The 15,068-nt window shown below is 42.2% G+C and overlaps 1 protein-coding gene across 1 annotated transcript; it reads left to right on the forward strand.

The window, feature by feature from the left end:
• The first annotated feature begins 7,978 nt into the window (after positions 1-7,978).
• Positions 7,979-14,796, forward strand: LOC143875606 (BTB/POZ domain-containing protein At3g05675-like). Its single transcript, XM_077377210.1, has 2 exons — positions 7,979-9,346; positions 14,247-14,796. The coding sequence occupies exons 1-2, from the start codon at positions 8,231-8,233 to the stop codon at positions 14,529-14,531; spliced, it is 1,401 nt and encodes a 466-aa protein (XP_077233325.1). The 5' UTR covers positions 7,979-8,230; the 3' UTR covers positions 14,532-14,796.
• Positions 14,797-15,068: the final 272 nt, after the last annotated feature.

A 15,068-nucleotide genomic window follows, 5' to 3' on the forward strand; every position in this document is an offset into this window, starting at 1 on the left:
TGAGGCATTGCTATGGATGGGTTAACATCATAATTCATTCCAATCCAACGATTCCACCTGTCCCATTTGTGCGGATGCAAATTGGAGGGTTAGGATCCTCCATTGTCGGTGGATTTTGATGAATGCTAATTGACTTAGACTTATGGTTGCATGATTCCAATCATACAACAAGTAGGGCCCACCTGAACTTTTACCCCATTCAGTGGGTCAGTGTGTTGTTTTCTGTCGTTTTAGGAATAATGACGGAAAATCAAGCGTCAATTACGGTGACTTCGTAGAAAAAAAGAGCTCTTTTTTAATTAGTAAACCTCTCTCTCTCTCTCTCTAAAAATAAAAATAAAAAGGCAAGTGAAAACAGGTAAGAAAATTTTGAGCTATTGATACTCTTAGTCTTGCTACAGGGATGCAACTTAGGTTAGGCTCAACCTAATTTTGGCTCGGGTTGGGTTGGGTTGGGATCAGGTTGGGAAAAGCCAAATTGATTTAATTTCAGGCTGCGTGAGGTTTGAGGCCTTGGCAACCCAACCTCCGTCCCCCAATTTTAACGTGATTTTCTTAGGATTATGTTTTTTCTTGTATTTATTTGTTTGGCACTAGGAGAACTGGAACCCAAACCGACTCAACGTGTATGGCCCCATTGAAAAAAAAAAAGGGGAGTGGGGGTTGGATGGGTTCGGTCAAGGTTGAGAGTTTTAGAAGCTGGTTGGATTAGGCTTGACCAACCTCAACTGGAGGCTCAGGGTGGCTCGGGTTAGGGCTGAGGGAATGCTATATTGGGTTGGGCTAGGGTTGGCCTCAACCCTACCTGAGTTGCACCCCTATCTTGCAATCCAAATAAACGTCCAAAGTTATTTAAGGAAAATATTGAGTGAATTTTCTAATGGATATTTTGTCCATAAAGTTTGGTCGAGGGGTTTTTGGCACCTATAGGCTCTGGTAACAATGTTAACCTTTTATTTAGTTCTTACGGAAGCTCTAAAATCTAGACATGGATGTATGACTCCTAGACAAGAAGGAATAAAATTCAGGGCCTCATCAATTTCCTATGAGATGGATTAGTTCCTTAAATTCTACAGTCATTTTATTAGATTTATGGCTATCGTTATACATCTTTTTTTTTCATATGTTATTTATTTTTTTATGTTTTACTTGCATAGTTTTTAGAATTAACACAAGTCAATGGCTTCCTTGGCATCGACAAAAGACTATTTCTTGTGCGCTACTTTCTAAACTCCTTAATGGATTTGTCGCAGCTTTTATCTTGGTATGGATATCGTGGATTCTATGGACCTCGGGCTTTTAAGTCGCACAAGGAGGGTAGAGCCGTAGAGATGGGAAGGGAAGGGTAGGGAAAAGCTAAGACGGCTTTTGATTTGATTATTGCCCATTTCTATTAAGAAGAGAAGGGGATGTTAGGTGCTAAACCAATCGGTACCCTTTAAACTTGCCTTGTACCAGACTGAGTTGCACCTAGTCCTATTCCTAAGCATGTCCTCACCAAGTTACCTAGGCATGCCCTCACTTAAGACCTTAACTATGGAAGAAAAGGGAAAGGGGTCATTGAAATCTCAAGTACCAACTGAGATTTCAATATCCTCTCTCGGGCATTGGCAATTGAACAACAGTCATGGGGATATTACGAAAAGTGAGAGAGACCGTTCTCTTCTTCTTCTTCTTCTTCCTCTTCCCTATTTCTAATAGCTGAAAGATATTTTTTTCATTTCTTCCTTGTTTCTAGTGGACTGGCGATCAACCGCTTCAAGATAGGTAGGTATACATGGATAAAAGAAACCCCATGCCGAACAACTACATTATTGGAACCTGGCTACTCTCGAAATAAAAAGATTGTTCACTAATGAGATAATTAAAATCCTTATGTAAATAGTTGGCCAGTATTGTTATCCTTGTTGAATAAGTTTATCTTATTCAAACAGATTGTAGATGCATGCAAACAGATTGTTACCAAATATCCAAAGGGCTGTGAGTGTTATCCATCACCTAATGATGGGGAAGATGTGCTCCCTAATATTATATTAGGTACAATTAATGATGTCATGGAAAAGTTGGTAGAGACCAAACCCTTGATTTTTCCTTTCATTAATTACAACAAGTTTTTATGCTGATAAAAATTGATTGAAAAAGAGGGTATTGAATATGGACATGCTCGACATTAAAATAATAAAAAGAAGACAAAATATATTTATCAAACTTCTTAATCCTTATTAGCAAAATTAGCAGAACTAAATAAATGTAAATTATATGAATAAAAGATTGATCCAGAACCATTTCCTTCTATGTCTGCTCCTTTGGATGAATGCAAGCAGCAACCTCTTGATGTTATAATTTATAGCATTGTCTATACGAGCTAGCCTTTATATTAATAATTGTACAAACATGGTAGTGCCAATATAAAAAAGCTAATGATATTGGCACCACCCTATTTTGATATTGCACTTCTCAACTCACCTTGTCTTTTACTATTTAATCATTGGCTGTTACAATTCCTAAAAGGCTATCGGCAGCAAATTACACAATATAAGACAAGGGGAGTTCGCTACAATATCAAAAGATTGCAGAGCAAATATGATTAGCCTATGCACACACACACACAGCCAAGCCCGTCTCTCGGTCTCGAAGCTCCCATCCCACTCTTTGGCCTTGGGGGGCTAATTAAATCAATTTCCAAGTTCGGGGGTGGACCAACTGACCCTTTCACCCCTTAATAAAATCCCAAAATATCTTTGGCGTGTTCCTTCCCGCCTTTTGCTCGTATATAATATGGGAAAACATTTGTCATTTATCAATGGCTACTAATATTCGCAATAACATGCTTTGATAATTGGGCGAACTCACCTTTTCTTTAAGGGAAATGATGTATTTGCCCCTTTTCTTACTTGGGACATCCCCTCTCTAAGGCTCTAGTGTAAAAGAGAAGTCATAAATACACTAGAGTGGGCTGCCCCAAGTAAGAAATTGGGTGAATCTCCCTTTTATTTTATCAATTAAACAGCTGTCAAATGCTGTTACCATTCCCAAAAATCTCTCCACGGCCAATTAAAAATAAGAAAAGACAATGTGAATTAAGCCCATTATCAAACATGGTAGTGCGAATATTAGTAGGCTTGTAATATTATAAGTGAAATTATATGGTGTCCACACGTTGCTGCTTTGTACTGGGAGCGCCACGTATAACATCTATTACCGTCTTTAAGATATTTGGGATTTGCTAGAGAATTTAGCTGAAAGGCATTTCGCAGCTGACTTTTGCACGAGAGAACAGCCACATAGGCTCACTTTTCAACAGATTTTGTCTTGTTCATTTAATTCATCTCAGATGGCTGTTCTTTCATGCAAACTTCATCCCCGAAATGCCTTTTACTTGAAATTCCTTAGCAAATCCCATGATATTTTATTAGATACCTTAACCCGTAACATTGCCTCAAATGGAGGAAGAGAGGAAGAAAAATTACTAGGAAAAGGGCTTTACTGTAATTATATCTATATAACGAAGAGTGGTTTCGTTTGTTCACGTCCCCAAGGAGCAATGAAGAAAGAATTGAATGAACTCTCTTGGTAAATGCGTGGGTGTTTGAAATGTATAATACAATAAACATACATTTATTGGAGGAGCGTCTGTTCAAATTTGGAAATTAAAAGGAATCACATTTACTACTTCTTCACTAGGTTTTAAGAAATTTTTTTATGAAATTATAATGTGGAAAACCATCTCAGTTTGTCGAGGGTGGGAAATTGTCTTTTGCAATCCTTTTGTTCTAAGGAAATTGCTAGCATCCTTCGCAAAAGGCATTTCGCGGCTAGTCTGTCGCACTTCAGACCAGCCACCTTTTGTCTCCAATCAGGAGGTGGCTGGTCTGTCCGGCCACAAAATACCTTTTGCGAAGGACCCTAGCAAATCCCTTGTTTTAATAGGGGTATTAATTACTTTATTTGATGGGTTTTGCTAATGAGTGTCATTAAGCATCATTTAATTGACCTTGGGATGTTGAATTTACACATACTTAGAGGAAAAAGCACTTGTTTTGAGTTTTTTTCCTCAAAATATGTGTAAATTCAACATCCCAAGGGTAATTAAATGATGCTTAAAAAGCAAAAACCTTATTTTAGGGTGCTGATAAATTCGCTATTGTTACAAGATAAACTCGCTCCCCTTTCCCGGTGTTGTGAAGCCACAACCGTACGACCCATTAACTCTCTCTCTCTCTCTTTTATATTATTACCCTCTCTTTCCTGCTCTTGAATCTTCTGTTTTCATTCCTCTCTTTCCTTCTGTCAAATCTTCTGTTTCAAAGAGAATACTGGAAGTGACTCCGAATCGAACCACGACGCTTCAAATGATTACTAACCCATCTCCGAAGGGCTCTAGCTCCCCTTACAAGATAAATTTGCTCCCCTTTCCCGATTGTGAAGCCACAACCAGTACGACCCATTAACTCTCTCTCTCTCTCTCTCTCTCTCTCTCTCTCGTATTATTACCCTCTCTTTCCTGCTCTTGAATCTTCTATTTTCATTCATCTCTTTCCTTCTTTCAAATCTTCTGTTTCAAAGAGAATATTTGAAGTGACTCGGAATCGAACCACGACGCTTCAAATGATTACCAAACCATCTTCGAAGGGCTCCCGATAAAACCATCTCTGACAAATCATACTTCTTCAGACGGCACGAGATTCTCCAAATTAAAGACAGTATCATCATCGCCAAGAATGAGAACCACCAAACACCATGGAGGCGAAGGCGAAAGAACTCGAAGACAATTCGGGAGATCCGGAGGACGGAAGGATGACTAGTCGGGTTTGTATAGTAGAATCTGAAAAACCCTAATTTCAGGGAGGGAGACGTGATCAATTTCAGAAACCCTAATTTGTTCATCAAAACCGACATGACAACGTCGTTTCAAAAGATGAGCAGAGCATGTTGCTGAAAACGATGGGGTTTATGGTTTGGGGGTGTCGATTGGGATTTTGGAGGGGTGTGGAGGAGGTTTTGGTGGCGATGGGGTCGGGTGGTGGGCACAAAGGGGAAGATTGGGGGTTGGATTCCCCAATGTTAGGGGGGAAGGAAAGGGTAGTGGTGCTGGAGAAAACGAAAGAGCCAGGCAGAGGTGGAGACGATGAGGACAATGAGAGCTATAATGGCGGTGGAGGCGTGACCCTGGCGCCAACGGCAGCTGTGGGTTTGAGCTAGGCAGCGATGGTGGTGGTCGTGGTGGTGTCATGGTTAGAGAGTATTGTTACCATCATCGGCCAGAAGGTTCATTTTCCGCACTGACGGTGCAATGGTGAAAGTTGAGAGTGGAGATATTTATTGGGCAGCTAATTGTGGTGGTGGTGGTGGTGTCATGGTTAGAGAGCACTGTTACCATCATCGTCCAGAACGTTCATTTCCACACTAATTGTGCAATGGCGAAATTTGAGAGTGGAGATATTTATTGGGCTAGATTACATAACCAAAGGAAAAGTAAGAAGATTATGAAGTTGGGTTTTGTTCCCTTTCTTCTTAGATTTTCTTTCTAACTTTTAGATTTATGCTTCCATTACGATGGGATTGGAGATGGAAAAGGGGGGACGATGATGAGAAGAGAAAAAGGGAAGAAGAAGACAGGTTTTTAGTCTTTTTTTAAAATTTGAAGCAATTTGGCTGCATTGTGGGCCTCAGAGAGAGAGAGAGAGAGAGAGAGAGAGAGAGAGAGTTACTGGGTCATACCGGTTGTGGCTTCATAGTTGAGAAAGATGAGTGAATTTATCATGTAAGGGGGGTGAATTTATCAGTGCCCTTATTTTATACACACTTTTAATTTGTTGTTGAAACTTTGTAGGGATCTGTATATTTGTAGTACCGTTGTCTCAAACAACTCAATTGGTGAGTCTAGAATAAATAGTAGAGTAATATTCTGGAAACCTATAGGGAAGTGAATTTATCCTAGAAGGGGGTGGATTTATCACTGCCCCAAAATTATTTCCATTCTGTCTCAGTTAACGTCTTGTTTTCAGCAACCAGGATTGTAGAGGGAAAATGGTATTTTCACTCTTAAAAGGGAATTGTCTGTTAGCTAAAAACTCCCTAAGACTATTCCATGGCAGTCGGCTACCCAACAGGGCACCTCGGCGCCTCCCATTTGTAACCTATTTTTTTCCGCCTAACCTCTCTAGAGCACACGCATTCAGCAGCAACCACACAAACAAGCAAAAGGAAGCGATGGAAACACAGAGACAGAAGGAGTACACAATTTTTTTCAGTCGTTACTTAGAAAAGTTACAAGAAAGACTTTGTATCGTTACTTACAAAGACCGTTAGACACTACATCCATGGTCGAGACCCAGGGATGGATTTACACTGAAACAGAGGAGCGGGCAATGAAACCTTTGCTAAAGAACCACGAGAGCCGACCGACTCCTCCAATTCTCTACATCACCCCTCTCTGCCTCTACACAACTGAGCATCCCCCTTTGGGTTCTCACCCTTAGATGGAAACCCCGGAGGAAATGAGAGGACGACCACCATCTCAATCTGCCCTTCCAGCCGATCTTCCGCTTCGCCCCCGCTCCACTTCACCAGGACACCCCCTGAGAAGTCTCCATCAGTCCAAATTGACGACAACACAAGAAGAGAAGGAAAGACGGGGATCGGAAGCTCGCACGGACGGGATCCACTAGAAGGTTCGACACCTCCCATATTGGGTCCCTAAACTGGCACAAGTAGCATCAGATAGACTATCCCTAGAGGCTGACCCTCGCGGGAGGGAGGCCGTGAAGACTAATCGTGTGTTGACCTCACTTTATAAACACGAGACGGCTCTTTCTAACACAGTCAAAACACGTGACAAACTACTATCGCCTGTAGACGACAACACACCCCACGGTCAGACTCCATCTGTCACGCCCCGACCCACTGTGTAGATATTGTCCGATTCTGGGTCATCTAGTCTCCCCGGTTTTATTTCCAGCAACACTAACAGGGCATGACCCACTCATCGAGGCCCGCGCCTTGGAGATGCTGAAAACGCGTCTACACAGGGAGAGGGAAAATCCACATATATAGTCCATAAACTTTTCCTCCCTTTCCAATGTGGGATCTCACAATCCACCCTCCTTGGGGCCCATCATCCATGCTGGCACACCGTACTAGAGGGAGGTCCCGTTCTGATACCATAATGTCACGCCTCGACCCCACTATGTAGATATTGTCTGGTTCTAGGTCGTATACCCTCCTTAGTTTTGTTTTCCAGCAGCACTAACTGTGCCCAACCCACTCTGCGGGGCCTGCCCCTTGGAGATTCTAAAAACGCATCGACACAGGGAGAGGGGAAATCCACATATATAGCCCAGAAACTTTTCCTCCCTTTTCGATGTGGGATCTCACACCATCCTTCGCTTGCCCTCTCACCCACGGCCACCATCAGAAATAGAAAAGTGTGGGCCTCCTTGAGGTAAAGAAGAAGAGAAAAAGATTAAACATTGAAATAGTGCTGAAAAACGAAGACCGTGTCATTCCTTTTAAATAACGCTCTGCATCATTCGAAACGTGATTGATCACATTCGCAGCGCGGATTGCGGCTCCTAGAATTCATGGCTCTGATCACACCATGTGGTCCTTCTCATCGTCTTCACTGTAACCGTCGCCACCATGGCGTTCCACCTTCTCTGAGCTTAGAGTGCTAACTCCTACGCATCATAACTCCTCAACCATTTCAGTGCGTGTGCTATAACTGCGCCCCTTTGGTTCGAGGACCCTCCGATGACTCCAGAAATTGAAGCGTTATGCAGGTCTCGAGGCAACTATCACTACTTCCTTGGTTCGGGTTGAGTAAATGGTTCCTCGGGTTGGGTTCGGGTTGGCCCCAGCCCGACCCGAGATGCATCCCTAAATTAAGAAAGATAATGGTCCATGTGAGTCTTCCTACTTTTTAAAATTGAAGTTAAAAGAAGCTTTTAATTTACCAAGATCAAGATGTTCTTTAACGTGAAGATATTGATCAAACTAAGGGTGGCATGCCCGTTGAATTGAGTTGAGATATCATACGCTGCTTTGTCTTTACGGGGGACAAAAGAAAAACCACCTGTGGATAAGATCACACACTAAGCAAATCTTTATTTATTAACAAAAATAAGAAAAATCACCCCTCTTTCTCAATAAATAAATTCACGTCTTCCGTTTCCTCCAAAGTCGGCAGTCCACATCCATCCATGCCTCTTCGATCCTGTTTGATTTAGAAATGATCGGTCAGAAGAAAAGACAACGCGTAGGAAGCAGCAGCCGCATCTCCTCCTCTTCCTCCATCGATTTCCCTAAACCCGACGGATCCCTAACGGAAACCTCCGCCAAACCCCTCCTACCTTCCATTCCCGGCGGTTTCAACGACCCCCTCACTGCCGATGTCATCCTCTCCCTCCAAATCGATTCCGATTCCGACGATTCCGACCACTCCTCTCACCATCTCCACCTCCACCTCCATTCCAATGTCCTCCGCCGCTCCAAATACTTTGACGCTCTCTTATCCGACCGATGGCAGACAAATTCCGCCGACGACGACGATAGGACTTTCCGGATCAATCTGAAAGCCGCCTCGGCCTCCATGGATCCTTATCTAACCCTCCTCCAGCTCCTCTACTCCAATGATTTCTCTACCGCCATCCTCACCCCCTCCATCGCCTTGTCCCTACTTCCCGTCGCTCTCCATCTGCTGTTCGATGAATGCATTAGGGCTTGTATTCAATTCTTGGAAGCTGTACCCTGGAGCGAAGATGAAGAGAAGGCCATTCTTACTATAATCCCTTCTCTAGGGCATGAAGAGTCTCGGGAGCTTCTCGCTAGGGTTTCGCCACCCCGTAACAATTCCTCTGAGGAAATGCTTCACAGGCTGATTACGGCCTCGATTGGTAACCATCCCTACGTGGCTTCTGCCAAGGTGAAGTCGTTCGTGGCGAAGATGCTGAAAGATTTCCCATCGAGGGATTCGGTGCGGCGCGTGTTCGATCGGGCGTTTGAGGCCAGCTTGAAGACGGTGAAGGAATCGCTGGAGAAGTATTCGAGTCCGGATTTCAGGGGAGACCACGATGAGACAGAGGCAATCCAGAGACTGAATCTGCATACGGCTGTGTACCACGGCAAAGATCTTTTGTGGTTGGTCGAGAGAATGATCGAATTGAGGATTGGTGATACAGCGGTGAAGGAGTGGAGTGAGCAGGTATCGTTTGTGGCGGATCTACTGAGGGCATTTCATGACGATGTTTGGAGGAACATAGCACCTGGGCTCCCTGCGCTTGTGCTCCGCTGCACTGCCCGGCTCGCCGATGCTGTTGCCACTGGTTCTGTTTTGGCAGCAAGAGAGGTATGGTCGATTGACTCATTGTTATGTGCATGGAAAGATGGGAAAGTTATGCTGGGCATGATAAGTTTAAAAAAGGTTGCTGCTTTGGTTGATTGCTGCTATTAGTTAGGTGTATAAAGTCAGTAGGTTGCTATTAATTAGAACTCCTCTTATTTACAAAGTCTTTCTTATTTGGTAGGATAATTTCCTGTTTTATTGGTAGCTAGAGAGTCTTCTGTATATTGCTTGATTGTAATTGGAATAGGATTGTTGAATGAAGAATTTTAACCCAAAAATTGTGTTTTTGCACACAAAGGTGGACAAAACCCTTCCCTCAAACTGATTCTACTCTGTAACATTTGGTATTAGAGCAGCATGATCCAGACCCATGAAGAAGCAAACCGAAGGAACAATGGATCCGTAGGATGAGACTATCAGAGAGGTCAAAATGCATCTAGCTTCTATGAATGCCAAGTTCAACAAGATAGCACCGTCGCTTGGCGTGAAGATAGAAGAACCCCCCTTGTTTGAAGAAGTTGAATGAAGAGTTCAACGAGAGCACCGTCTAGAAGGATTGTCTGACGAAAAAGAAAAGAAATGAAAAAAAGGAAGAAAAGAAGAAGAGCGAAAGAAATCAGATAGAAGAGAAAGAGAAAAAGCCACAAAAGAAGGCGATCAACATTATCAGTGCCGTCAATTTTAACAAGTTCGTTGCCGAAAAATCTATTGTTTTGCTCAAATTAGTCAATACCGTCGAGAGTATCCTCACCCACAATCATCCGTGCATCATCCCAATCACTCAAAAAAAAACACAACGAAAGAGTTTTGATGAATGACACGATGAGATTGATTTGAAAATGAAGGTGCCTCAACCATTGATGGTGACATACGAAATGGTGACTAATCACAAGGTAAAGCGAAGAAAAAAGGGAATGAGAAAAAAAAAACGAGAGAAGAATTTAGGAAAGTCCTGAGCAAGATCTCATTTTCTACCAATTGACCAACTCTTAATCTCCAACCTTGAGGACAAGGTTGATTTCAAGGCGGGTGGAATGTTACGTGCATGGAAAGATGGGAAAGTTATGTTTGGCATGATAAGTTTAGAAGGTTGCTGCTTTGGTTGATTGCTGCTATTAGCTAGGATAATAAAGTTAGTAGGTTGCTATTAGGATTGATTGTTGTTATTAATCAGTGCTCTTATTTAAGAAGTCTTTCCTATTTGATAGGATTGTTTCATGTTTTATTGGTAGCTAGATAGTCCACTATATATTGCTTGACTGTAATTGAAATAAGATTATCGAATAAAGAATTTTATCCCAAAATTGTGTCTTAGATCACAAAGGAGGACCAACCCTTCCTCGAAGCGGGTTAAGAGGTTGATCTTCTCCCTAAGAAGATCAATCTTGTTGCGATTCGGGTTCGTAACACTTATTTATTCATGAATTTGATTTCATTCTTCTCTTCTTATTCTTCCATCTTAAAAAAACAAAAATTATCGAGTTATGTTATTGGCTTTTGGTTCGATGGTCATTGCTTATTTTAAGTTATGTTGTTATTGTTAGATGAAGCAGTGCAATTCAATATCCAATTAAGGGTATTATGGACATTGTACTTGTTACCCTAGTGATGACACACACACACACACACGTGTGTGTGTATATATATATTACATGTTATGAGAGGGAGAGCTATTCGACTCTCTCAGCTACTTTCGCCCTCACTCCCGTTCTCTTCTTCTTCTTCTTTCATGGAAACTAGGATACGTCGAACATGGTATCAGAGCTCCAGGTTCTGATTCAGGAGTAGTTCAACAACAAACACACACACACACACACACACACACACACACACACACACAAAAACCTTAACCCTAACAGTGCAACCCCTCCTCCTTCCAAACCCTAACCCTACACCTACAGCCCCCATTTGCCTAGCCGCCATCACCTCCCCTTTCTTCCTTGTGTAGCCCCCCATCCCCACCCTCCCAAATCCCTTTTGAAAACCCACCTTTGGGTTTTCTGTCTACCGAAACCCTTTCATTTCCCGTCACTCACCACCCTTTGCTATTTGGGTTTTTTGTTTCCCTCCTCTAATGGTCTGGAAATTTCCCTATATCTATTCCTTGTTGTCGTGAGCTTCGGAACTATCCCATCCCTCCCACCTGCCACCATCACCTCCCCTTTCTTCCTTGTGTAGCCCCCAATCCCCACCCCCCCAAATTTCCTTTCAAAAACCCACCTTTGGTTTTTCTGTTTGCCGAAACCCCTTCTTTGGGTTTTTTGAGTTCCGATTCCCCGTTACTCACCCACCCTTTGCTGTTTGGGTTTTCTATTTCCCTTCTCTAATGGTCTGAAAATTTCCCAATACCTGTTCCTTGTTGTTGTGAGCTTCGGAACTATCCCCTCCCTCCCACCTGCTGCCATCACATCTCCTTTCTTCCTTGTGTAGCCACCCCCCCCGCCCTAAAAAAAAAAAAACCTTTTGAAAACCCACCTCTGGGCTTTCTATCTACCGAAACCCTTTCTTTGGGTTTTTTGAGTTCCGATTACCCGTCTCTCACCCACCCTTTGTTGTTTGGGTTTTTCGTTACCCTCCTCTAATGGTCTGCATATTTTCCTATACCTATTCCTTGTTTTTGTGAGCTTCAGAACTATCTTGTTCATAGTTATGTCGTGTTCATTGGATGGTTGTGTGTGTTCTCGGCTTTCATCTGTTCCGGAGCCGTGTGATGCTGTGTTGGGCTGATTGTTTATCGCCCTGTTTATTTTTTCTTCTTCGTTGTTGTTTGTGGATTTCCTTTCGCCTTTGCTGTTTGTGTTTTCATGGCTACTTCTTTTGGTTCTACCTCGATGTAGCTTCCTATGGTTCAGATGACATCCATCAAATTGGATGGTTTTAATTATCCCTCGTGGCGTAGGGCAGTTGGGATGTTCCTTCTGGGTCGGGGCAAAGTTGATTATCTTGAAAAGGATGCTCCTCTTGTTGATGATAAATTGTATGGCAAGTGGCGCCAAGAGGATGCACATATTCAAACCCTCTCGTGGAATAGCATGGAACCGAAGGTTGCTAATATGATTCTATGGGTTTCTTTAAGGTAAACCAACCTCCTAAACCAAAGCTTGAAGAAAATCCATCATGCCTTATTCAATCAACTAGTCTCTCCTAAATAGAGAGATTTACAGAAGGAAATAATCTCTCATAAATGGAGAGATTTACAAAAAGAAATAACTAATATAGAAGTTCCCAAAAGCAATAAAATCTAGAGAGGAAACCTACCAAACTAAGGAACTAAACATGGCATGAAATAAAAGCATATCAAGAAGATCTTCTAGATCTTCTAGCCGGTCCACGATTGCTATTAGTTGCTGGCCCGGTGTTGTATCTTCACTCTTCCAAAGATGTTTGGAAACGTGCAAAAACTCTATTCCGGGTTGAACAACCTCACGCGGACCTGTGATAAGCTAGTTTCCGAGCATTACTCCCAGTTTGTGACATTATGTCAGCAGTTCCTGGATTCCTTAGGACCTGAGTTTCTCCTCATGCGTAATTTGCTGAATTTTTTGTGATTTTTTCTTTCTTTTTGTAAACATTTCTTTTTTTGTGGTTGGTAAGCTGGAATAGGACCATCACCTTATGGTTAGAAACATGGCACCATCCAACTGAGATATTGATTTCCATTCTCAATATAATTTTCTTTTCAATTAGTTGAAATGGGTGTGAGGGGAGTGGGAACAGCAACTTCCATTTGGATGCTATGACCTTCCGGCCCCTTAAACGTAAAGACTTGTGGTGGGCTCTGAAAAAAAATTGTAATGTACACCCAAGCCACGTCCCAACTAGTTGGTGTGGCAGTTCAATTGTACTCCAATTTCTCACACAGCACAGTTTAAATGCACTGGGTACATCACGTGTGAAGCACCATGTCAAGAAGAATACATGTTTATTTGTTGGTATTCTCGTCGACCTTGCCTTTAGCATTGGCTGTCACTTGTGCTGACAAGCCTTCACCAGCCCATGATCTTCCTTCTTTTGACTTGTTATTTGGCCATGATGACATACATTCTGTTACAGGATTCTGCATGTTATGTATTTTTTTATGACTTGCAACTTTCGAAAGGGATTCTAAATTCTGCATGCTCTGTTTCTGCATGCTGCAAGATAATGCTTTCCTCTCAGGCCAAATATGGCCAAGTGCTTCAATCAATTTGCCTCGAGCAGCCCTCTCATCCTGACCTTGTAGACCCATATAGGAATGATCCTGCTTGTCAAATTGGATGTGTCTTAGATCTTTCCATTCACCATCCTTTTCAATTTCTTTACAATGAAAGGCTATAGAAAATGCCTCTAACCTCGTCTTTTTGTAACAAACCTCTGCACATAAGGATTGATTCTCACTTACCAGATAAGCTTCACATTAGTGATTCATCTTATGTTTTCAAGATCAATAACAATTGATTTGCTTGGTTTACTGGTTTACGAGCACAATTGGCTGGCAAAGTCTGTCTGCTTGATCTGCTCTTGCTTGTGGGGAAGTTTAGCAAATCATGCAATTATACATTGTTCCCATTTGGAAGTGTTTCTATTTCTGGTATGTTTTGTATAGCTGTGCTCCCTCTTCAAAACTTGGTTAATGAGAACCATTCATGTTTTCACCTACCGTAAAATTTTGATTGAGCAACATATGATCCACCTATGGGTTTTTGCATGGAAGATGGCCATTGTTGTTGGTTTGTTGAGGTAAGACAATTGAATTTGTCAGTCATGGAATTCTTCTATTAATAGTAATGTTGGCGACGACTAGAAAATTGGAGAAAGTTGGCATCTCCCTGCAGCTAAAACACCCTGAAGACAGAAATTTTCCATGTATGTTTGAGCTGTTTCCAGGTGCCGGAGTTTTACCACAGGCTTTCTGTTTTTCCAGGTTCGGTTGAAGCTTGTAAGTGTTTGGCTACCGGTGCTCATCGTTTGTCGGGAGAAGAATGTTTCACCAATACCTTCTGGTCAGAAACAGCTGTACCAGGAATTGGAAGAAACGTTTTTGAGGATCATCTCCACGCTGCCCATGTCAGACGCTGAGCTATTGCTGCATCATTGCCTCAGCTTTGCCACCCGCAATGTTGAGGATTGCCCACACTTGGTCTCAGCATTCAATACTTGGTTTCGTCGGGCCACTCGACCCCCACATGATAATGAGAATGCCACTTGACCATGCGTGGCTGGTTTTGCCATCATGCATTCATAATTGTTGCTAAACTTCACTTTTGTGAGGTCAGATTCAAAACTGCCTGCTGTTTTAATCTGAACTGCCAAAATTTGTGTATATTGTAACTTTTGACTTCCATAGATGTGCTATTTGTGTCCCAAAATTAATGTCCGTCTGTGCACAGCAGTGTCTTACTGTATTTTCCTAGATGTATGAAAACTGTCCTCTTGTGTTGTCAAGAACTATGATAAGGGCTTTGTTCTTCTAAGTTGTTGTTCTTAATATAATTTTAATCTTCATATATCTACATATTCAGTCGGGGTTTGAATGATGGAATCATTTAAAGTGGAAATCGAATATCCCAGAAAAAAAGTCTTACTAGGCACAAGATGCCATGTTTCCACAGCTTGAAAATGTCGAACGGGGCTACCCAAAGGTGAGTTTTTATATGGTTGCAAGTCGTGCCTGCACGGTGCAACACAAAAAATACTGTGGGTCCCTCTTTACTGTCCCTTTGGAGGATTTGGCACTAGACGTAGT

This window comes from Tasmannia lanceolata, unplaced genomic scaffold (assembly GCF_043159265.1).
Source record: "Tasmannia lanceolata isolate RefF3 unplaced genomic scaffold, GAP_Taslan_0.1 ptg000004l, whole genome shotgun sequence".
In the NCBI taxonomy this organism is placed as follows: Eukaryota; Viridiplantae; Streptophyta; class Magnoliopsida; order Canellales; family Winteraceae; genus Tasmannia; species Tasmannia lanceolata.

Bases quoted from the DNA above. Each gene is read 5' to 3' on its own strand.
- LOC143875606 (XM_077377210.1), top strand. From the start codon at position 8,231: ATGATCGGTCAGAAGAAAAGACAACGCGTAGGAAGCAGCAGCCGCATC. The intron at 9,347-14,246 runs GTATGGTCGATT...CTGTTTTTCCAG, and splicing joins CTGTTTTGGCAGCAAGAGAG to GTTCGGTTGAAGCTTGTAAG.